Raw genomic sequence first — 21630 nt, 5'->3', positions numbered from 1 at the left:
AGGGTGCCCCAGAGGGCCAGGGACAGACAGTGATAAAGGGCATCTATCACACGCAGGTCAGAGTATTCCTGAGGCCCCGCCAGGGGACCGCGCCCCAGGCCCCATCCGCATGGAATGCTTCTCTGGGCAGAACGGCCAGCTGCCCTGCTCCAGCCTTCTGGGCCGGAACACCACCCGGGCCGAGTGCTGCTGCACCCAGGGTGCCAGCTGGGGGGATGCCTGTGACCTCTGCCCAGCTGAGGACTCAGGTAAGGCCCCCAAGGGTCCCAGATCCTCAGTGTCAGCTCTGTACAGTGAATCTGGAAGAAGGGGAGAGAGGAAGGGGGGCAGAGCCCTTCTGCCTCTAAGCTTGGATGCCTCCCTGCACAGTTGAATTCAGTGAGATCTGCCCTAGTGGTAAAGGCTACATCCCCGTGGACGGAGCCTGGATGTTTGGACAGACCACGTACACAGGTAACCTCCCTAGAGACCCTCCTCCCCAAACTCCACTCACTTGCGGGGGCCCACCCTGGTCCTCCGGGAGGCCCCCGGGAGAAGTTCTGCATGCAGCCCCGGCCTCCCAGGTCGCTTCCCTCGTTCCTGTCCCAGGGCTGACTACCTGCAGATTTGCAGCTGAAAGGTCTGCCCTGAGTCCCTCCTGGAGGTGTCCATATAACCCGACCTCGGTTCCTCTGCTCCCCCAAGGCTGAACCCTCCAGAACAAACTATGACGCCATGACTAACCCAGTCATGGGGCACAGGGTCAGGGTGGGGAGTACTTCTGTACAGAGACAGCTGCTTATCCCCCTGGCCCCACTTACAAAGCCAGAAACTTCGGGGAACCCACACTCAAAGTGGGTAGTTCAGGTATGAGCCCTTCGGTGCCCTAATCCTGAAGCTGGAGACGGAAATAGAATAGAAACAGAAGCGGCTTTCCTTAGGTGTTTGCTATGTGCCAAGCGCTATGTGAGCTCCTACCTATATTAACCTTTTAATCTTCATAACAGTGATAAGAGCTTAAGTCATAGTAGCCACATTTTTCAGGTAGGAAACAGAGGCAAGGAGAACTCAGTTGCCCAAAGTCACCGGACTAGCAAGTGGCAGCGCCAGGATTCCCACCCAGGGAGCCTGGTTTGGAGCCCCTCGTCTTAAGTTCTGCTTCGTCCAGCTTCTCCCGTCATCTCTGCTCTCCCACAGATGCAGAGGAGTGTGTGATGTTTGGGCCTGGTCTCTGCCAGAACGGCCGGTGCCTCAACACGGTGCCTGGCTACATCTGCTTGTGCAACCCCGGCTACCACTACGACGCCGTCCTCAGGAAGTGCGAGGGTGAGGACGCACACCACCCCTCCCCGGCCCCATCAGTGCTGGCGGGTCCTGCTGCAGCCGGCGGGCCGGACGGGAGGGGAGCCGTGGGGCTGTCAGGGCTTGCATGTGAGCCCCTGTTGGAAAGGCATCCCTGGGGAGGTGCCTCGCAGGCTGGGCTGGGTCAGGGGAGGAGGGGGCAGCAGGGTGCTACTCTTCATTATCAGTTACCAGAAAACCTCCTTCCACGAAGACGGTCCGTGGGCAAGCTGCCTTGGTACTGCCCCACACATTCCTTCCTCCTTTCTGCCACCCCAGATCACGACGAGTGCCAGGACATGGCCTGTGAGAATGGTGAGTGTGTGAACACCGAAGGCTCTTTCCACTGCTTCTGCAGCCCCCCCCTCACCCTGGACCTCAGCCAGCAGCGCTGCGTGAACAGCACCGGGAGCACTGGTCAGTAGGCCTGGAGCGGTAGGGCGGCAGGGAGACTGGCTCTGGGCTGGGAGGGCTCACGTGCCTCTGGGCCCTGTGCCACCAGAGGACCTGCCTGACCACGACATCCACACGGACATCTGCTGGAAAAGAGTCACCAATTACGTGTGCAGCCAGCCCCTGCACGGGCGCCGCACCACCTACACGGAATGCTGCTGCCAGGACGGCGAGGCCTGGAGCCAGCAGTGTGCCCTCTGCCCCCCCAGGAGCTCTGGTGAGAAGGGTGACCTGTGCCTGCTCAGAGGGAGGGGCCCTAGGGAAGGGGATGCACTCACCTTGGAGGGAGGGATTTAGAAGTAGAGCAATCAGAGTGTGGCCCTGTCTTCCATCCCTATTGCTTGGGGACAAAAGGGGGGGCGGGGGGGGAGAGTACAGCCGGGAGCTCCCGGAGGGGACCAGTCCCAGCATGTTCCCTCTCCCCGGGCAGTGAGCCGGGGGACAGCACATCAGGCTTTAGCTAGCAGGAACTTGGCAGCTTCCTGTCTCCCTCCTCCCTGACAGAGGTCTATGCTCAGCTGTGCAACGTGGCCCGGATTGAAGCGGAGCGGGAGGCGGGGGTCCACTTCCGGCCAGGCTATGAGTATGGCCCTGGGCCCGAGGACCTGCACTACGGCCTCTACGGCCCCGATGGGGCCCCCTTCTACAACTACCTGGGCCCTGAGGACACCATCCCAGAGCCACCCTTCCCCAACACAGCCAGCCTCACCGGGGACCACACACCAGTTCTTGAGTCACCCCTGCAGCCCTCGGACCTCCAGCCCCACTACGTGGCCAGCGGGCCAGGTCTGTGTTGCCGCCCACATGGGGAAGCGGTGGGCCCCGCAGCGGCTTCTCTCCCGCCTCCTCTACCTACTAATCACTGCCAGCAGGGCAGGGCCGCAGAGGGAAGACCCACTGAGCCCTCTCAGGTCACTCAAGGGCCAACTCCAAATGCCCGGCTCAGACCCTAACAACTCTCTCTGATAAACTGGCACAGGGGACACAAAGAGGTACAGGACACCACCTCGACCTCAAAAGCTTCCCTGAGGGAGCTGAGAGAACAAGGGAAAGCAGGTACACTCCGCTCTGTGTTTCTCCCTCCACGCCACTCAGTGTGCAGAATAACCTGCTCTATGAGCTCACACTTGTCACCTGAAATGTGCATTAAGGATTTCTAATCACTTTAAAGGCCTGCTATGGTGACTCGGTTTGTTGGTGGCAATGACTCCAGCATGCAGGACTGGGCTTCTAAGAAGCCAGGCCTGGCACCTGTGCGATGGACGTAGCGGCCGCGAGCACAGCCCCTGCGTCAGACTAAGGCTGCGCGGGGATTAGGGGCCGGGTCTTTCTCAGGGGTTGGGAGCTGCTTAGAAAGGAGAGGTTCAAGCAGATCCCTAAGTTCCGCTTTGCATTGAGTGAGGGTAATCCCCTCTTGCTGCCAATCTCCTCCCTACAAAAAAACTATACAAAGATTTTAACCACCACCAACCACAACAAAACCAAAACTAGACACCCACTTGCTCCGGAGCCCTGGCACTGTGAAAGTAGTGAGTCTCAGCCTTCCTGGAGCTGACATTTAAAGCACAGCATGTCTCTGCCACCGTAAGTGATGACACATACTTATTTCTTAAGGGTACAGCCTTTTATTTCAGCAGCTTTCCGTGAGGCGTTCAGATCCTCCCAACCCTGACCTTAGGAGTTCAACAGGAGCAACCCTTCGTGGTGGAGGGTGGGGGCCCCAGGGTCGCATGCAAGGCCTCAGCTTCCTTCTCTGACTCCCTCCTACCAGAGCACCAGGCCGGCTTCGAAGGGCTGCAGGCAGAGGAATGCGGCGTCCTGAACGGCTGTGAGAATGGCCGCTGTGTGCGCGTGAGGGAGGGCTACACCTGTGACTGCTTTGAGGGCTTCCAGCTGGACATGGCCCACATGGCCTGTGTGGGTAAGTGTTGATCTGAGTGGCAACGCCCAGGGAGCAGGAGGACCCTGACGGCTCCAGGTGGAAAGGTCAGACCAGCCCCACTGCTCAGTTAGAAATACAGGACTGAACTGAGGGTGGCTGGGAAACCCACTGCTGCCCCCTAGTGTGGCGTCCTGGAGCCAGGCCAAGCCGTGAGAGCGTGCCAAAGGAAGGTCTCCTGCTGGGTACAGAAAACCCTTTCATGGAGATTCCTCGGCAGAGGAAAGGGACAGGGGAGCACGGTCACTCTCAGGGGCACAGTATGGGTTCACTACCACCTGCTCTGTGTCTCTGAGAAGCTTAGTTTTGGGCAGTGACTTTGGCTTCCGGCTGCCACGTGTAGGATTCCACTGCTGGGCAGGGGCCAGAGCTTAGTGGCCACAGCAGCAGAGGCACCCGGGCTCCCTACAGCGCTCTCTTCCCTCCCTTCTTCTTAGATGTGAATGAGTGTGATGACTTGAACGGGCCTGCTGCACTCTGTGCCCATGGTCACTGCGAGAACACCGAGGGCTCCTACCGCTGCCACTGCTCCCCAGGTTATGTGGCCGAGGCAGGCCCCCCACACTGCACTGCCAAGGAGTAGCAGTGAGGGGTCGGTGTGGACAGCTACCTGGAAATGGGCCCCAGCCACAGGCAGGGGCCTGGAGGAGGCTTTCCTAGCTGGGAAGACACCATGAAGAAGCAGGCAGAAGGCCCTGCAGCCCAGCCTCCCAGCCAGCCCTGCCTGCTTTTCAGCTCTCCCAGCTTAGGCCCTGGCTGTGAGCTTCTATCACTGCCTTCATGCTGCCATGCCCTTGCTTGGCTCAAACACCACCAAATGCTTTAATGCTTCAGCCACTGGCCGTGAGGATCAGTCTGCCACCTGTCCTGGCCTTGCTATGGGATGCTTACCAAAGGATGGCCCCTCAAGCTGTGCAAACATGCAAGGTCATTCGGCCTCACATTGCTGACACCCTTTCCCAGTCACATCCACATGACATCCTGATGATTCCACAACTGGGTCAGAGGTTACATCTGCCCAGATATGGTCCTTCAGTATCTCTTGAGCAAAAAAGGATTGGGGGAAGTTTGGGGAGTGACTCCAAGGCCTCCTCCCAAGAACATCACCTCAGCCAATCTCTCTGGGCCAGATTTTGCCACATGTCCATCCTGTAGCAGTTCTGCGGCCCCAGGCAGGGGCGGAAGATCTCCTCATCTCAGAGGAGCAAGACCGATTGTAGCTTGCTGAGTGTGAGAGACGCAAACGAAGGGGAGCACGGAGACGGAGAACGCAGCAAGAGGGCAATATGAAAAATATGGGGAGGTGATAAGAAAGGGGGAGCCAAGGCTTTCAACAAGGCTAAAGAAAATGTTCAGTAGCTTTGGGTAAACATTCGCAATCTACCCGCGGCAGCTCCCGTGCACCAACCACAGCAAGCCTGCCACAGGCCGGGGGCCCACCTCCGAAGACCTGTATTAAATACACACTGCTTCTTACAGGACACAAACCTCTCCTGGGCTCTCCTTCTGTGGATACCAGTTTGAGGTACTAAAAATAAAGGGGTCTGTTTTCTAGCTTGTGAAATACAGTGTAGCCTGGTTTAGGGGAAGCCAGATTTCCCATGTTGTTTCTTCTCTCTACTCAGAAGCCCTTGATGTCTTTCTTTCAAAAATGGGATCTGGCATCCCTCTCAGTTTATAAGGAGAGACCCACTCCATCCTTGGCCAGCTAGGAGTTTAGAACCATGGTGGAATAAAGAAACGTACATTTGGGCTCCTGTTTTTGTTTTTATTTCATATTAAACCAAATTTTTTTACCATGTTGGCTAAGTCTAAATATTAGACATGAGGCTGTGCCTATCCTTTTGCCAGCTCTGCCGACAGCCTATGATTAGGATCCAATGGGAAAAGATTCTTTACTCTTCTAAGACAAGGAAAGCTCTGCCTTTGCATTTGTCTGATGAAAGGCAATGTAAATGAACAAGATGTGCCTGAAGACATGGAGATGGATACTATTAATCTGTCCTGTCCTACCTGCTGCTCTAATTGTCAGCCATCCCATAATAACTTATTGAATGCTTGTTATGTGCCAGGCACTATATTGAGTGCTCAACACAAATTTCATTTAATCATCCAGCAATCCTACTATTTTTATTCCCAATTTATAGATGAGGAAATGGAGACACGCAGAGTTCAAACAACTTGCTCTACGTCACTATACTAGTTGAGATGTTTTCAGCAGACAAAAATATGTAGTTCTTACACATATGAAAATATTCATAACAAAAAAAATGCGAGTTAAAACCACACGAGACACACTTTTAAAACTCTCAGATTGGCAAAGATCAGAAGTTTGTTAAGACTCCTAGTTGGCAAGCATCTGCTGAAAGAGGGACTCACATACACAGCTGACAGGGGCTTAAACTGACACAACTTCTGAAGAGGATAATATGGCAATGTCTTTCGAAATTATAAAAGCACTTACTCTTTGACTCTTCTAGGAATTTAACCTTCAGATATATTCTCACCAAATGTGAACACGTGTAAGAGGTTATTTATTATAGCATTACTTGTAACAGCAAAAGATTAGAAGCAATTAGTTGCTACTACGGAGGCCTAAAAATGAAAAAAAAAAAAAAAGGCTCTTAATACCTTGAGAAGAAATCCAAAATAGACTAAGCGGGGAAAGAAGGCTGTGTAACAAAGTGGACCATGTGCTGCTAGTTGTCTAAAGAAAGGGGGAAGACAACTGGGTATCTGCTGACCTCATCCTCGCCACTCTGCCTTACACGCCATGGTTCAGAGAACTTCTTACCACTCTTCCATATACCCACTGGCGCTACGCCTCCTCCCAACCCTCGCCTTCCTGCTCACCCAGAAAAACTTCATTCACATACACATATTTCTTTGTATCAAAAACACAAATAGCATCCTATGCCTGCTGTTCTGCACTTTGCTTTTTTCACTTAATCCAGACTTGCACATAAAGAACTGTCTCATTCTATTTTATAATTGTATACTATTCCACTGAATGGATAAATCATAATTTATTTAGTCAGTCCCCTATTGATGGACATTTCCATTGTTTCCTATCTCTTGCTATTATAAGTAATGCTATAATGAATATTCTTGTGTATATGTTATTTCACATTATATCTATGGGATTATACCTATAGGGTAAATTCTTAGAAACAACAGTGGTTTATGGGGGGGGTGACAGGGTGGATGGGTACAGGATTGGAAGACTTTTCACTGTATCCCCTTTTGTGTCTTTTTGAATTTTGTACCATGTGTATTACCTTTCCAAAAAAATAAAATATTTTTAAATACAGCTTTGGCCATAGACTGCTTAAATGCTCCCTTCTTTATATATATTTATCTGACAATTAAAGCCACATAATTATTTCAAAACTTCCTAAAGCAAACTCCTTTAAACAGCCCTGTAGCATTTCTGTGGAGAAATGGCAAACAGGGATTTTAAAAGGGCAATCATAAACACCACTGCTAGATACCTAGAAAAGTAGAGGAATTTCCTGCCTTTGACACAAACATGCAAAACCATTAATTATGTTGCAATGGACAATGTTAGGTCCGCACACTACCAGCAGCATGCTATCCACTCTCAGCCAGCATTTAAGGGAGGGCTACACCATACAATCGGTGTTGCCCACTTCTCTATATAGGATGCTCCTGCCAAACGTCAACCCTCCTCTCAGTGCTTTATAACAGAAGACTGAAATAACGGGTTTCAATTCTTAGAAGTTAGAAAAGTTACAAAGTTCTTCTTGGACACCTACTTTACTAGCCCTTCCTAATCTCTTACTTCTAAACCTGTTTTCTCCTAATCCCTTGTAATCTGTCAACATTCCCACACAAACTAAGGGTGGGTGGGACACCTACAGTTCACGTACCACTAGTCGCTATCAATCACATAACTGAAGAGTACGATTCCACAAGGTAAGATCTGGACATTGACTAAGAGGCCCCCCGCTTTGAGCCAACAACATAAAGCAGATTCACAACAGGGGCACCTGGGTGGCTCAGTTGGTTAAGCGTCTGCCTTCAGCTCAGGTCATGATCTCAGGGTCCTGGAATCAAGCCCTGCTTCAGGCTCTCTACTCAGTGGGGAGTCTGCTTCTCCCTTTCCCTCTGTCCTGCCCCCCACTCTTGCTCTCTCAAATAAATAAAATCTTAAAAAAAAAAAAAAAAAGAAAAAAAGATGGGGCACCTGGGTGTCTCAGTCGGTTAAATAACTGCCTTCGGCTCAGGTCATGGTCCTGGAGTCCCAGGATCCAGCCCCACATTGGGCTCCCTGCTCAGTGGGGAGTCTGCTTCTGCCCCTTCCCCTGCTCCTTCTCTCTCTCAAATGAGTAACATCAAACAAACAAACAAAAAACGCAGATTCACAACATAAAGCAGATGCAGGGCTCCCTTGCCTTTGGTTCTTGCATTATGCCTTACTAGGGCAAAGGTAGGGTATGCTGCCCCCAAACACTCTCTAACTTGCATAAATAAAACCAATTCTGCCACTATATCTAAAACTAATGATGTAATGTATGGGGATTAACATAACAATAAAAAAATTAAAAAAAAAAAATAAAACACACTGATGGAACAGCAAAAAAAAAAAAAAAACCAATTCTGCAACAATAAGGCCTTTCCCCTTGAAAGTAATGGGGAAGCAAAAAAATCTTCCAATGGATACCAGAAGAGTATAACAGTTTTCCTAAATGAATTTGCACAGTGAGCAAAATTTGTGAAAACATCTGCTGGTCTCTACCAGAAAGAGGGCATCTAGTCATAAAGGGCTTGCAGAAGACCCTAAACCTATTTTACTATACGTACTATTTATTCCAAGCAAATTGCCCACTGACCCCTTGATGCTATTATCTCTCTCTTAAAATTTCTACATCATCCTACTCCAATGGAAGCTTCTTATTACTACTTCAGATTTTCCCATGAGGCTTTCTCAGTGCGATAAAGGTGATTTCTCCCAAACCCACCTTTTCTAAAACACAGAATTCCAATTCTCCCATTAACAGCAGGTACTTACATACAGGCATTCAAAGGGACTCTGTTCCTATCTGACCACTGCAATTTAATGGTTTATTTAGCAACTAAAGCTATTAAGCTTGTGCTCTGCATGAGTTTTAAAATCACAAAATCATGGAGCACCTGGCTGGCTCGGTCAGTAGAGCATGTGACTCTTGATCTCAGGGTCATGAGTTCAAGCCCCATGTTAGGCGTTGAGCTTATTTCAAAAAATAAATAAAATAAAGCGCACTCTTTAAAACAGTATGTTGTAACATTTAAAATGTAGCAGAATCTCCTTTTAAAGAGGATGAAAAGAGGGGCGCCTGGGTGGCTCAGTTCCTTAAGCGATACCTGCCTTCGGCTCAGGTCATGATCCTGGAGTCCTGGGATTGAGTCCCGCATCAGGCTCCCTGCTCAGCGGGGAGTCTGCTTCTCCCTCTGACCCTCCCCCCTCTCATGTGCTCTCTCTCTCTTTCTCTCTGTCATTCTCTCTCTCTCAAATGAATAAATAAAATCTTTAAAAAAAGAAAAGAAGATGAAAAGACTTAGTCTGAGCTGAAAATCTTATTAGGCCCAGGTATTGGCAGCAACTTTAAATGTCTTAGTAAAGTTAAACAGATGCTCCCAGGATATGCTGTGTTCTGCCTCCTCCAACGGAAATCTGCTAAGAAAGGTCAGGTTTCTGAGTGTCCCCTCCTTCCTCTTTGTACACACTGTACACACAATAGGTTTGCTTTCTCTAAATCCTAGGTTTTCCCATATTGAAAATGTAAGTACCTAAGCTTCTGTCTCAGATATCTTGTCTCTAAACTCTGCCTTTCCCTTTTTTAATGGTAAATTCTCTTGCTGAATGACCTTAATTCCAATCCAGTCCAGAAGTGCAAGTTTTTGCTGTAATGAACTTTTAGGCTATTGAGGAAAACAAGGGTTTAACCAATAATTTTTCCAGAACCAATTTGGTTGTGGTTTCCCCACATGAGCATTAATAAATCATTTGTCATGGTGGTGGTATTTCTGTCTTTTTTCAGTTGTCTGTCCATGCAGTTCCAGCTCCCCCAGCACCGTCACACACTTGCCATAACTACTGCTAGCTCTGTAGCCTAATTACGTGTCAGACCCAAACAAGTACTTTAAAATTCATTGGCATCTGTGGCTTAAAAAGCTTTTCTTTCAGTGACTCTAACATAAAGTTGCCAGGTTTAACAAATAAAAATGCACATGCCCAGTTAAATTTGAATTTCAGATAAACAAATAATTTTTAGTATATGTCTCATGAAATATTTGGGACACACACTAAAAATTATTTATTTGAAATTCAAATTTAACCGGGCATCCTGCATTTTATCTGGTAATCCGACCTGAAAGAAAATCCCTATCCATTATCTATATCAACAAAGGGACCACTTCCTGCTATGCATAAGACCAAAGACATTTTACACCATAAGGTAAGTAAAGCAACATATCCTAAAAAGAGTCACTGAATCATCACAGAATCTTGAAATCTCTGTGTGAGTATGGAGTATGGGGCCTATTTTTCAAATGATACAGGTTATCAGTGGGGGTTAGATCCAAGTTTCCTGGATGATGGACTACTGGTTTTGTGAATCTAGCAGACTGGCAAGTAAGAAAGGAAAATGTATCTACCCTAACAAATGGGAAGTGGAGAATGGGCAGCACAAAAAATAAGGATGTGGGGGAAAAGAAAAGAAAGAAAGAAAAAGAAGGGCGTCAACTTGCATATTCAGGAAGAATGAGATGAAAAAGAGAACCTTCCCTTTGCCTTTCTCATCCTCTCTAGCCTAGTAACCAGTGTTCAAGCTACCCAATCTGTGATCCTGATCCAGAACCCAATAAGGGCTTTCTTCAAAATGAAGCTTTTATGCATAGCTATATACCTATGTACATGCAACTCTGAAGGCCTGAGAAGTGACTCCAAATTTTGGAACCTTGGAGGCTCTACAGATTATACTGGGTGGGCTTCAACCAGTTAGTAGATCTTAGATCACAGCACCTAGAGGCTTGGCCTTAGAAACGTGTGAGTGAAAATAAATCAAGAATAAAAGCTTCATATTCTGAAAATAATAGTGGCAAAACACAATACTCCTGGACTGAGGGAAGTAAAATTGAGAGTAGGACATGATTGGAAGGAAACCTCTAGAATTCTACAGTCCCAGGTTCCTCAGATTGGTACAAGTGGTGGCAATCTCTGGGTCACCTGTCATCACATCAAAGTTTGTATATGTGCTGCCAAAGCGAGCACAGCATCAAAGTTTGATAGAGAAGGATGATCCACAGGAGCAGCCTTGCTGCGCTTGAGGATTGTTCAACACTTGAAATGAGCTTCGGATCAGTTCTTGGCTGAAGTCCACCTGGGCCCCTTTCACGAAGGCCAAGCTATCAGAGTCAACCACCACTCTTGCCCCACCCTGTTCAAATACCCTGAAAAAGACAGGAGGAAGACATTAATGACTATCATAAACACCAAAACCGTAACACCCTCTGAGCCCTGGGGTGCACATCCTGTTTTTCCAAATACAGGAGAAGCACTCCTTATTATCTAACAGGTGCTGCTTTTCTCTGAGGCAAAAAGAGTCAATGGAATAATACTGGTAAATGTTTAGGGATTTAGGCCTGGAATCCAGTCCAGCCTGACTCTACACTACGGACCTAGGCAGGCCAACTTTCCTCCTATAACATAGTTACTCTGAATCATGACAACAAACCTTCACTGTATTCCCACTATGTGAGAAGGGTGGTGGTAGGCGTTCTTAGCAAACCTTTTAAATTTGAAATAAACGTGCACCTTTATCCCTCCCACACATTCTCTGAGGACCCACCCCTTCCTTCTTGCCTGTCGTCGGGGTTGATAACTGTATCCAGTGAAAATTTGTATTGGAATCCGGAGCATCCACCTCCCTCCACCTCCAGCCTTAGGAATTCTGACCCTTCGGTGATTTCCAGAAGTCTCTGAAATGCAAAAAGGGGGATCAAGAATGCCAAAAGGGGGGATCAAGAATGCCAGGCAAGAAAGGTGGGCCAAGGGGAAGTCCCTGCACTCCTGGCCCTCTCCCCGGTACCGCCGCCCCGCGTCCGGCCTCCTACCTGGACACAGCTGGCGGTGAGGTGGATCTGCCCTTCGCCGGCCTCGGGGCTGGAGGACGACGCTTCCCGACGAGCCTGAGGTCCGCGAGAGGCCGCGAGGAGCCTGCTGCACAAGGCAGGAGGATGAGCCCGGGAGCAGAGGGGCACCTGGTGACTTCTACCTGAACAGCCTCACAGCAAACCTGACGACCTCCACCTGGACAGCCTCACGCCAAACCCTCGCCTCCCGCAGGCCTTAATTCCCCCCTTAGTTCTGGAGGCGCAGAACCTAACCTTCCCAGGTGCTGTCGTAGGCTTGTTACCTGCCCCTTGCCCAGGGAGCGACCGCCCTCAGCGCCGCGGCCGTTAGAGATAACCCGCGGACCGCCGCCATCTTCCTCCACAAACCTCCACAAACCCCACCCCTCACGTCGCCCAATCTCTTTCTCCACCTGGGCCTTCGGAGGCGGGACCCACAGAGACCCCGCCTCCGAGCATACCTATTGGGTGGTGCTGGAGGAGAAGGGATTTGATTGGCTAGAAATGCTCCCATTTACGGAAGTGAGGGCGCACCGACAAAACCCGGCGGAGCGCCGGGGCAAGGAGGGGGCGGGGCGGAGATGGATCCAAGCCTGCGGGGCCGCGGTGCGGACTAGATGGGCGGAGATAGCTGGCGTCTGGGCAGGACCGAGTCAAGCTTGGCTCTCCGGACCGGGGGGCGGGGCGCGGGTAGGCCCAGCCCTGGTTGCTGGTGACGAGTGGCCTGACTGGGCTCCTCCCCCGGCCCGCCCCGGCAGGTTTATCTTGTGACTGAGGCTGTCGCTTCTTCCTTCCTGGCGCTGGGAACCCGTTCAGCTGCGATGCGTTTCTTGGTCGCCGCGTTCCTGCTCCTGGCGCTCGGCGCCTCCGCCCTGGCGGAGCCGGTGCATTTCAAGGACTGCGGTGAGCCCGAACCTGCCCGAGATTCCCGCGCCCTCTGCAGGAGCCCCCACGGGAGCCCCGCGCCGAGACCCCCCCGCTAGGTTGGGCGGGTCCCGCGGGCGGCCAGGCTGAGCCGCGGACGCGACGTGGAGTGGGCTGGAGTGGGCAGGGGTCGGGGAGAAGGTGCGGGCGGCGAAACCCAACGGCACACAACTTTGTCTCTTTCCTGAGACGCGTGGTTGGGGTCCCTGGACAATTCCTAGAGCTGGGCCTTTTGCTGAAGTTTCCTAAAGTTTGTAGGGCAGACAACTGAAGGTCCCAACGCTGCGCGGGGCGTGAGCGGTGGGGCGCAGAACTTCTTTTTATATATGCCTCGTATCTTAGATGACCTCTCCCTCCCCACGCCGTTTGCTTTTATTTTTAATTTCCCTTTTGCTGACAAGTCAAAAGTCAACTCTCCTTTCCATGATTTACTCCATTACCACTTCCTTTGGGCTGTATAATTTTGTGATTCTTAATCACTGTTTCCTCCTACATATAAAACTCGTGTTGCTGGTCAGACCTTGTGACACATAACCCCCCCTTGCCGCTGTGGTAGGGATCTTTGTTGGGAAATAAAAAGGGGGAGGGGCGGATACGAAATAGTGAGACAAGTCTATGGAATTATTCGTTCTCCTGAAGTGAAAAGGTGTAATGGTAAATGAAAGAAGACATTTTATAGAATCAGTGAGCTGGAAGGAAACTTGGAGATCCTGGAGTCAATCACTGAATTCCAGAGATGTTTGATAAATTACCCAAAGTCACCCAGCAGAATGGGAACGAGAATAAGTTTGATCCTTTATATCTAGTGCCCAGGTAATAGTAACTGCTCAATAACTATTTGTTGAAAAAGTAAATGAGGGAATAAATACTCTTCACTGTATCATCAAAATTCATGTTGAGGCAAAAGCAAAGTTAGGCTAGGGGACAGGATTGATTAAGGAGTAAAGACTGCTGGCCTCTTAATACTTAACAAATGCTGTTCCACTGAACTGCTGGCACTTGAAAGATGGTATTACCACCTCCAATTACTGCCTTTCCCTCCATTAAACTTAGCGGCCAAATTTGGATGAAGATATTATATTAACTTTATTAACTCGCTCAACCCTCAGGATGTTTTACAGATGAGGAATCAGGCACATGGAGTAACTTTCCAAGTTCTCACAGCTAGTAAGGAGTAGGAAATTAGTGGGTGTTTGTGAACCACTTTGGGTTTCAGTGGTAACATTAACATTAAAACAACAACAGCAACAACAACAACAACAACTATGGAAAGCAAATCCAGATATTGTTCTACTCATTTGAAAAAAGCAGAAGTCCACCTATGGCAAGAACTTCTTAAGGGAGGGGTGGTTTCAGTTACAGATTTTCAATTGACTTCAGAATTGGGAAATAACAATGTAAAAACTTCAGCGCCCACATCAAAGGGTTTTCGAGTTGAGTTCCACTTTACCACTGACCCTTTCCCCTGGAGTGGTATTTCCTCACGTAAGCAATGGGACCAAGCAAACTGGTTTTGCTATTTTTGCCAGTTAGGACTGAGGAGTTTGTTCTGTGGACATTGAAAGTCCAAGCACCTCTTCTCAGTAAAACTGGATGAAGGAGCTACAAGTACTCCCCTTTCCTCAGGTTCTACTAGATCACGTGACCCAGGCTGGAAAGAAGCAGGTAGAAGTGGATGTTGAAAGCTCTAGCATAAGCACTGATTTTCAGTAGGTTGTTGATTCAAGTTCCAGATTTTTTTTTTCCTGTCTGTAGAAGATAGGAGGACAGTGGAAGACAGTGCTTGAAGAAGAGAATTCTTACAGGTGTATTTTGAGAACTTTGCTCATGATGGAGAAGCATGCTGCGGATGAGGGACGGCAAGTTCTTACAGACCTAGCTGGAGCAGTATTGGTCTGTATGATGAAACTGTCCCACCCAAGAGCAGGCACAGGCCGAGAAAGCCAAAGTGCATCTACACGAGCTTCTCTTCATATCCTATGGGCTAAGCTAACCAGGTGACTGCAAAGGAGAGGCCCACCTTTTGTGTCAAAAAGGAACTTGCTAACCCACCCAGGAGCAACTATTCTAGACTAAATTCGAGGACTGAATCCCATGTGATGGTAATAAAATGAACACTTACTTGTTACACTTACAATAAAATGAACATAGCACTACTATGTTGCAAACACTTACCTAAGAGCTGTAAGTGTGTTACCTCACTTACCCTCTGAGGCAGTCACTGTTATTTTCCCCAGAGGGGTAAAGTATCTTGTTTTGAGGTTTCTCAGTAAGTCATGGAGCCCATGAGATTGCAAACCCAGGTGTCAGGTCCCAGAGCCTACCTCTTAGCCATGATGGCTGAGCTTAAGCTTTCCTTGGGGGGGGGGGGGGGGCACCTGGGTGGCTCAGTTGGGCATCTGCCTTCAGCTTGGGTCATGATCCCAGGGTCCTGGGATCGAGCCTCAACAGGGAGCCTGCTTCTCCCTCTCCCTCTCCCTCTGCCTGCCGTTCCCCTTGTTTGTGCTCTCTCTCTGTCAAATAAATAAATAAAATCTCTGAAAAAAAAAAAAGCTTTCCATGGCATAGGTGGTATTAACAGGCAGTTTGCTTGCATTCTCTCCATTCAGCTGTCCAGTTTCAGGGGCCTGGATGACGCAGTGGGATTTTTAAAAATTTTACTTAACCTGTTTAGGTCAAGCATTTATTGGGAACAAACAGCACTTTTGTCTTTGTTTAGACCGCAAAGACCCACACCCTGTCTCAGAGACACTTATTTTGAAGAACACGTGTTTCCAAAGTGGAGTGTAAGCCTATATGCTGCAGATGTGTTCTGAAAATCGCTTTCCCTGGTAGGGGTTTACAAAGCTGGTCAACCACCAGTTTGGAGCAAAACCAGGACAGGCTCTGAAGAACATGGCGGGGGGGGGGGGGGGGGCAGTTCAGGAGCAGCCAGTCTCAAGAGTCCAGGTGGATAGGGCAGGCCTGAGGCTTGAGCCACCACTGTGTCATGTGTGCTGCTTTAAATCCCACATGGGGATGGGAGGAGGGGTGGGGAGGACTTTCCCTGGTGTAGCCCTCCCAGGGTATAGAGCAGGGGAGCTGGCTTTTTATACTTAACTGATTTTATTCATTCTCAGCCATCAGATATGAAGAGTTTCCTGGAGAGCAGAGCACCTTCCCATTAGGTAGGCGACAGCATAGGTGGTTTCTTTTCCCTCCTATTCCAATTCATTTTTCTTTTTTTTTAACAGGTTCTGGGCTTGGAGTTATAAAGGAACTGAATGTGAACCCGTGCCCCACCCAGCCCTGCAAACTGCACAAAGGCCAGTCTTACAGTGTCAATGTCACCTTCACCAGTAGTGAGTAAAAGTGGCTCTTGCCTTCAGGTTTATCTTAAAGCCTAACAACAGTCTCAAGTATTGGAATGAGCGTGGGGTAGGGGCATTGCAGTCAGGACGTCTGTGACCTCCCTTCCAAACTGTGCAAAGCTCAGACTTACCTTCTGTAAGGTTTAAGGAATTCATTTGGGACCCAAGAAAAAATCTCAGCTTCACTTCTAGAAAGGGCATCTACCATGAATCCTTTCCTTACTTTCTATCCTGTGGAACTAGATGGGGCAGTCCAATAAGAAATCTCAATGTTCCTGTCATCTTCTTTAAGCCTAAAGACAACTCTAAATACTAGAGTTGTTTTCTCTCCTGGATGATACCCTGCCCCCTCTACTGTCCCAAACCAAAAATGTACCTTCTAAACAAAAGTAATCCCCAAACCAGAAAGAAACAAACAGAGCCAATATTCTGGATCTGCAGGATAACCTAATAGCTCATAACCCTAGTTGCCCTAATTTTATTGTATTTATTCCCCCTGCCCATCTTGTGGTATGGAGGGCAGAGGGATAGCAAGAAATGTACCTCTTCTTTCTAATCTTACCCAGTTTCTAAAGGGTTATCTCTTACTGTTACAGCCCATGGCATTTCTGTGGAGATTCCTTTCCATTTTGTTCTTAATTTCTAATGGAATCCTGTGGGCAGGTCATTTGAGAATTCAGAAACCAATCTTCTAAAACTCTGTAAGATACCCTGTACACTTTGACAGAAGCTGATATAATTAATAAACAGAAAGTTTACTGCCAAAAAACTTAGTTACTCTGTTGGATAAGGTTATTTATGTAGCTCTGATTTTCCTGAGAAACTGAAAGACGGTGAAGAGCAAGGTGGGGGTGAGAGCAAAGAAAACAACCCTCTCAGTTGCTTTTTTTTTTTTTTTTGGAGTGAATACTTATTCGGTAGCATTCACAGAGGTATTAAGCATAACTACAAAGAGAAATAGACTCTAGGAATTAAGTACAGACTTTATGATTTGCTATCCTCGCAATGCCGTTGCTTGGGAACATATCTGAATTTTTTACTTAGGGTTTAGTATAGGCTGTTTCCTTCACTATCTGATTCTCTTTTGTTCCTCTTAGATATTCCGTCTCAAAGTAGCAAAGCCGTGGTGCATGGCATCGTGTTGGGTGTCCCAGTGCCCTTTCCCATTCCTGAGGCTGATGGTTGTAAGAGTGGAATCAACTGCCCCATCCAAAAAGACAAGACCTACAGCTACCTGAATAAACTACCAGTGAAGAATGAGTACCCCTCTGTAAGTGACCTTGTCATTCAGGACGCTGAAGGCCTATGACTAGATGAGAAATCTAAGGAGAGGGGGCAGAAAGAAAAGATTGGAGTCTTTCATCTCTCTATGATGAAGAAGCAGAAGCTTGGGGGCTGAGGAGGAGGAGATGAGTTGGAGTGTTAGGAATCCTGAGGCAGGACAGATAATTGTCACCATGCCCCTCTGTTCTTTGTCACCTCTTGATGCCATTTTGATATACAGTGTTTCCCTGGATCCTCATGACCACCCTTTGCTGAGGCAATATTATGTCTGTTTTATGAATGACAAAATTTGAGCCTCCGATGTTAAGCAATAGGCTCAGAAATATTACATCTAGATCTAGAGCCAGGCCTTGTGACCCCCAAAACCTGTGCACTGTTAAAAGATTTTAGGCAGGTATCAAATAGTTCAAGATGTCAAGTTGTTACCAAAAAATTCTGGTTTCTCCATTAATCTCTTAAGAGAGCAGTAATGTCCCAGCTCCAGAGCAGAGAGGTCACTTTTTCCACACACTTCTTTCTCCCCTGCATCCATCTCCAGCCCCTACCTTCCCCTCTGACTCACCCTGCTATACCTACTTCTTTTTCTACCAGACACTTGTGAGGCAGAAGCTGTTGGAATGGGCGTGTATTAAAGATAGGAATCCTGATAAGAATGGACGAAGTAAAGGGATTCCTGTTTTCCATAAAGGAAAACAAGCTGCATTGTTTTGAAAGGAAATCAAGGAGAACCCAGGAGCAACCTGGCCATTTATTTTCTAGAAATGGCAAGATTAAAGAACATTGCAAAGAGACTCTAATAGAGGGTATCTGTGTTTAAGGGATGTCGGAGACCCTACAGGTCAAGAACAGGTTTGTAGATTAATTTGCAGGGTATCCATAAAATCACTGGCATTTCTGAGTCTCTGGTCACTTACATGGAATGTCTAATTAGGACCTGCCACATAGTACGCACTTCGTATATGGTAGCTATTGTTAGTGAATTACATTTCATTTGAAAAGCGGCTTAAACTATGTTAATTTAAGCACTAAGTGAAACAGTTAATGTATACGAGTCTTTTTTTTTAAGATTTTATTTATTTATTTGACAGAGAGAGAGAGAGACATCGAGAGAGGGAACACAAGCAGGGGGAGTGGGAGAGGGAGAAGCAGGCTCTCCGCTGAGCAGGGAGCCTGATGCGGGGCTCGATCCCAGGACCCCGGGATCATGACCTGAGCCGAACGCTTAATGACTGAGCCACCCAGGCACCCCAACGTGTACTAGTCTTGAAAAACTTAAAAGGTTCGAGAAGCCAGGTATCCCGGTCACTCAAATGTTGTGTTATAAAGAAACATTTGAGTACAAATTAGAGGTAGTAACTAATAACAAGTAAGCAGTTGTCTACATAAGAAAGGACTGGAAAATTATTGGTGATTTATTAAGAATTAGAAGGGGCAGTTCATAGTATAACATATCAAAGCAGAGATTTCTAACGAGGTGTATTATTAAAAAAAAAAAGCAAACAAAAAAACCCACAGCTCCAGGAAGGTATAACAGCTCCAGGAAGGTATTGCTGCAAAGCATTATTGTTCCAGAAATTATTCATACAATCATAAACTTCTAGGGACATCCTTTGTGTGTTGACATCTTCAGTACCAGTAACGAGGTATTTTGTTACGCCTACGAATCTGACATTCTACTCTCTGCTCTTAAGTGGTTATGCTTGGAAAAAGCTGGATCAGATTGCCAAACACATGAGAGATTGTTTAAATGTAAAATTCTCTCCTGTGCAAGGCTTCATTTTGTACCATTGATCTAAGAGGGAAAAGAATGCTTTAGAAATTATATCTGAGGAGCTAATGAGGTGAGTGTGTGGTGCCGTGAACACCGAATCACAGATGTGACTTGGTTTGCTCTTCTGAGCTTAAGGCCACGGGCTGGGCCCACATCTCAGGCAGCCTTCGTGATGGTGTGATCTAAGAAGAAAGATCTGAGGAATTAGGCAGTTTGTTATTAGGATTCATAGTTAAACCTGTTCTGGATCGAGGCGAGGTCCTGCTTTCATTTTTCCCAATTTTTTTCTCTTTCTCCAGATAAAACTGGTGGTTCAGTGGGAGCTCCTGGGCGACAAAGACCAGCGTCTCTTCTGCTGGGAAATCCCAGTGCAGATTGAAGGCTAGATCTTTTGCTGCCAGTATGTCCGTCTGGGGGTGAGAGAGCACAGGAGAAATCCAGTCTAACCTAAATCAGTGCCATAAGATGAAAGGAATTTCTACACCACTGTTTCATGCCTCTCAGCCTCCAGAAGGTTCCAGACCCTGTTTCCTGAGAGCTCAGAACTATTGCCCTTGTAATATCTTTTGTGAAGGGTTGGAGGAAAGAAGAGAGAGGGAGGGATAGGCATGGATTGAATTGTCTTAAGTGTTTTTTGCTGTTGGAATAAGGAGGGTCCAGCCAGTCAGGACCCGAATGAGGCTGCGTAGGGCTATTGGATAACTTGCCCTCGGGTTATCGGCCCTGGCAGCAGAGGACGGGTTCCAGACCTCCCCCACCTCCTGGGATATTACATCTGCAAGTTCCTCATCTCCAAGTGCCTCCCGGAGTTCAGTGCATTGGGCCAGCAGCTCTAGCTCCGCCGCTTCGACGACAGTGACCTGCTGTTCAGTGGTGCCCAGCGTCTCGGTGGAAGGGAGGTGCTCTGCCGCAGAAACTCGCCTCGGAGCGGCCAGTCCTCTATGGTGATCTCCTGTCTCCTTTTCTGTCTTAGGTGGTTTTCATTAAATGTAGCACTTGATTAGCAGATGTTTGATTTTTTTTTTTTTTTTAACAACACTAACTTGTGGCCTCTTTATGCACCTGGAAATGTCCTTTTGAAATAAATAAAACTTGGCAGTCTTGTCTTCTGCATGTTGGTGGTGGTCACCTGCTTCTTTCAGAGTGTTTTCCCCCAGATCTGTGGAAGGCAGACACCCGGTCCCATGGTCCTGGAGTGCGGGAAAGACATGACTCTTTCAGACACTGCCCTTTCTTCCTTCTTCGCCCAATTAGACTTTACCTATCTGTTTTATGCAAAATGACATTATCGTTTTGCTCTATTTTGCACACTCTTACCACCAGCAGGTGTGCTTGAGAGAAGCAGTGAAAGCAAATACCACCTAGTTGAATGATAACATCTGAAAGGTCAAGGGAACTAAATTGGGGGCGGGGGGCAGGGGGGCAGAGAGTAAGAGGTTGCAAGTTGGCATGAAGCATAGTAGTCTTTTGGGAGCCTTAACCATGAGGAAAGCCCAGAAGCTTAAAAATGAAATGTGAAGTTGTGGCAAATAATGGCTAGCCAAGTTAATTAAATCTTGGAGTTTACTGCTTTTGAAGTGCAAATACAATCATGGGGCATGTATTTTGCTGCTTGTTTTTATCAGTGTACTGTCAATCAGCTTTTAGCAGTCACAAGTATTACGGCCCTATTCATGAGTGAGTTGGGGAATGTGGACTTTGAAAGGCCATCCCTTTTAGATTGGGCTGCTTATGCAGCAAGTAAGTCATTTGGTCCAGTTCATTTCATCCCACTAACTCCGCTAGAGCCTTGGAGTTCCTTGGCTTGTGAGTTTCCCAGGAAAACCACCAGGGGACAGCCATAGATCAGGAATAAAGTTATCAGCAGCCAAGGCTTACTAGTTAATTCCTAGAGCCATTCAACCACTGTCCTCTTCAGCTGAGATACTTTGTGTATCCTCTCACGTTGTATCTAGGGGGTCAGCCCATTCATGGGTCTCGCCATGATGGGCCCTAGATCTATCAGACTTGGATGGCTCCAGAGGAGGGTAACTACTGTGGTTTCTGGCCTCAGACTGCTGGTAGTTGGATCCTGTCTTCACCAATTCATAGGACTACCAGTGCAGTCTGCAAATCCCTTAACCTCTCTGCTTCTGTTTCCTTATCTGTTAAATAGGGATAATAAACAGCAGGGCTGCGGGGCCTAAACAGGTTGATGTGTGTAAAAACACTTAGAATGCCCCCCGGCCCATAGTACACAGTTGGTAGATGGTAGCTATTATTCTAGGAGGTAGACCTTGTTCCTCATCTAGAAATAGCAGGAAAATCAGAAGGTTCAATCAGATGTGTGATGATATGTCACCTCAGAAAAATGAGCTCATCCTCTGCATGGAACTTTTGAGATGCCTGGAAACGCTCAGTTCCCCTGTGAGCCGGCTTTCTCCCCGCTCCCAGAAGACTGCTCCCGTCACGGAGCG

General features: G+C 47.9%; 3 protein-coding genes across 4 annotated transcripts in view; 2 read left to right on the top strand and 1 right to left on the bottom strand.

Moving 5' to 3' along the window:
* Positions 1-6337, top strand: part of LTBP2 (latent transforming growth factor beta binding protein 2) — a 101150-nt gene extending 94813 nt beyond the window's left edge. Inside the window, exons 30-37 of the mRNA XM_032405576.1 lie at positions 57-248; positions 370-453; positions 1177-1305; positions 1600-1737; positions 1823-1990; positions 2278-2559; positions 3545-3694; positions 4150-6337. Coding sequence (XP_032261467.1) covers positions 57-248; positions 370-453; positions 1177-1305; positions 1600-1737; positions 1823-1990; positions 2278-2559; positions 3545-3694; positions 4150-4295 — 1289 coding nt within the window. The 3' untranslated portion in view covers positions 4296-6337. The remainder of the gene's footprint in view (positions 1-56; positions 249-369; positions 454-1176; positions 1306-1599; positions 1738-1822; positions 1991-2277; positions 2560-3544; positions 3695-4149) is intronic.
* Positions 6338-9193: 2856 nt separating this feature from the next.
* ISCA2 (iron-sulfur cluster assembly 2) lies at positions 9194-12218 on the bottom strand. Of its 2 annotated transcripts, none has more exons than XM_032404621.1 (4): positions 12130-12218; positions 11828-11933; positions 11577-11692; positions 9194-11164 (listed from the first exon to the last, which is right to left on the bottom strand). In XM_032404621.1, exons 1-4 carry the CDS (start codon positions 12198-12200, stop codon positions 10990-10992), a joined length of 468 nt encoding a protein of 155 aa, XP_032260512.1. In that variant the 5' UTR covers positions 12201-12218; the 3' UTR covers positions 9194-10989. The 2 variants fall into 2 exon arrangements, with proteins under 2 accessions (XP_032260512.1, XP_032260513.1); XM_032404622.1 differs by having other exon boundaries at positions 11828-11930.
* Positions 12219-12425: 207 nt separating this feature from the next.
* NPC2 (NPC intracellular cholesterol transporter 2) lies at positions 12426-20287 on the top strand. Its single transcript, XM_032405575.1, has 4 exons — positions 12426-12748; positions 16003-16110; positions 17217-17389; positions 19474-20287. Exons 1-4 carry the CDS (start codon positions 12667-12669, stop codon positions 19558-19560), a joined length of 450 nt encoding a protein of 149 aa, XP_032261466.1. The 5' UTR covers positions 12426-12666; the 3' UTR covers positions 19561-20287.
* The last annotated feature ends 1343 nt before the right edge of the window (positions 20288-21630 follow it).

Source organism: Phoca vitulina, unplaced genomic scaffold (genome assembly GCF_004348235.1).
Source record: "Phoca vitulina isolate PV1807 unplaced genomic scaffold, GSC_HSeal_1.0 scaffold7, whole genome shotgun sequence".
Classification (NCBI taxonomy): Eukaryota; Metazoa; Chordata; class Mammalia; order Carnivora; family Phocidae; genus Phoca; species Phoca vitulina.
The sequence above is the reverse complement of the archived record's forward strand: the minus strand, read 5'-3'. Positions and strand labels throughout refer to the sequence as shown.

Bases quoted from the DNA above. Each gene is read 5' to 3' on its own strand.
- ISCA2 (XM_032404621.1), bottom strand. From the start codon at position 12,200: ATGGCGGCGGTCCGCGGGTTATCTCTAACGGCCGCGGCGCTGAGGGCG. The intron at 11,934-12,129 runs GTAACAAGCCTA...TGCCTTGTGCAG, and splicing joins GCTCCCTGGGCAAGGGGCAG to CAGGCTCCTCGCGGCCTCTC. The intron at 11,693-11,827 runs GTAGGAGGCCGG...TTTGCATTTCAG, and splicing joins TCACCGCCAGCTGTGTCCAG to AGACTTCTGGAAATCACCGA.
- NPC2 (XM_032405575.1), top strand. From the start codon at position 12,667: ATGCGTTTCTTGGTCGCCGCGTTCCTGCTCCTGGCGCTCGGCGCCTCC. The intron at 12,749-16,002 runs GTGAGCCCGAAC...TTTTTTTAACAG, and splicing joins GGTGCATTTCAAGGACTGCG to GTTCTGGGCTTGGAGTTATA. The intron at 16,111-17,216 runs GTGAGTAAAAGT...TGTTCCTCTTAG, and splicing joins CAATGTCACCTTCACCAGTA to ATATTCCGTCTCAAAGTAGC.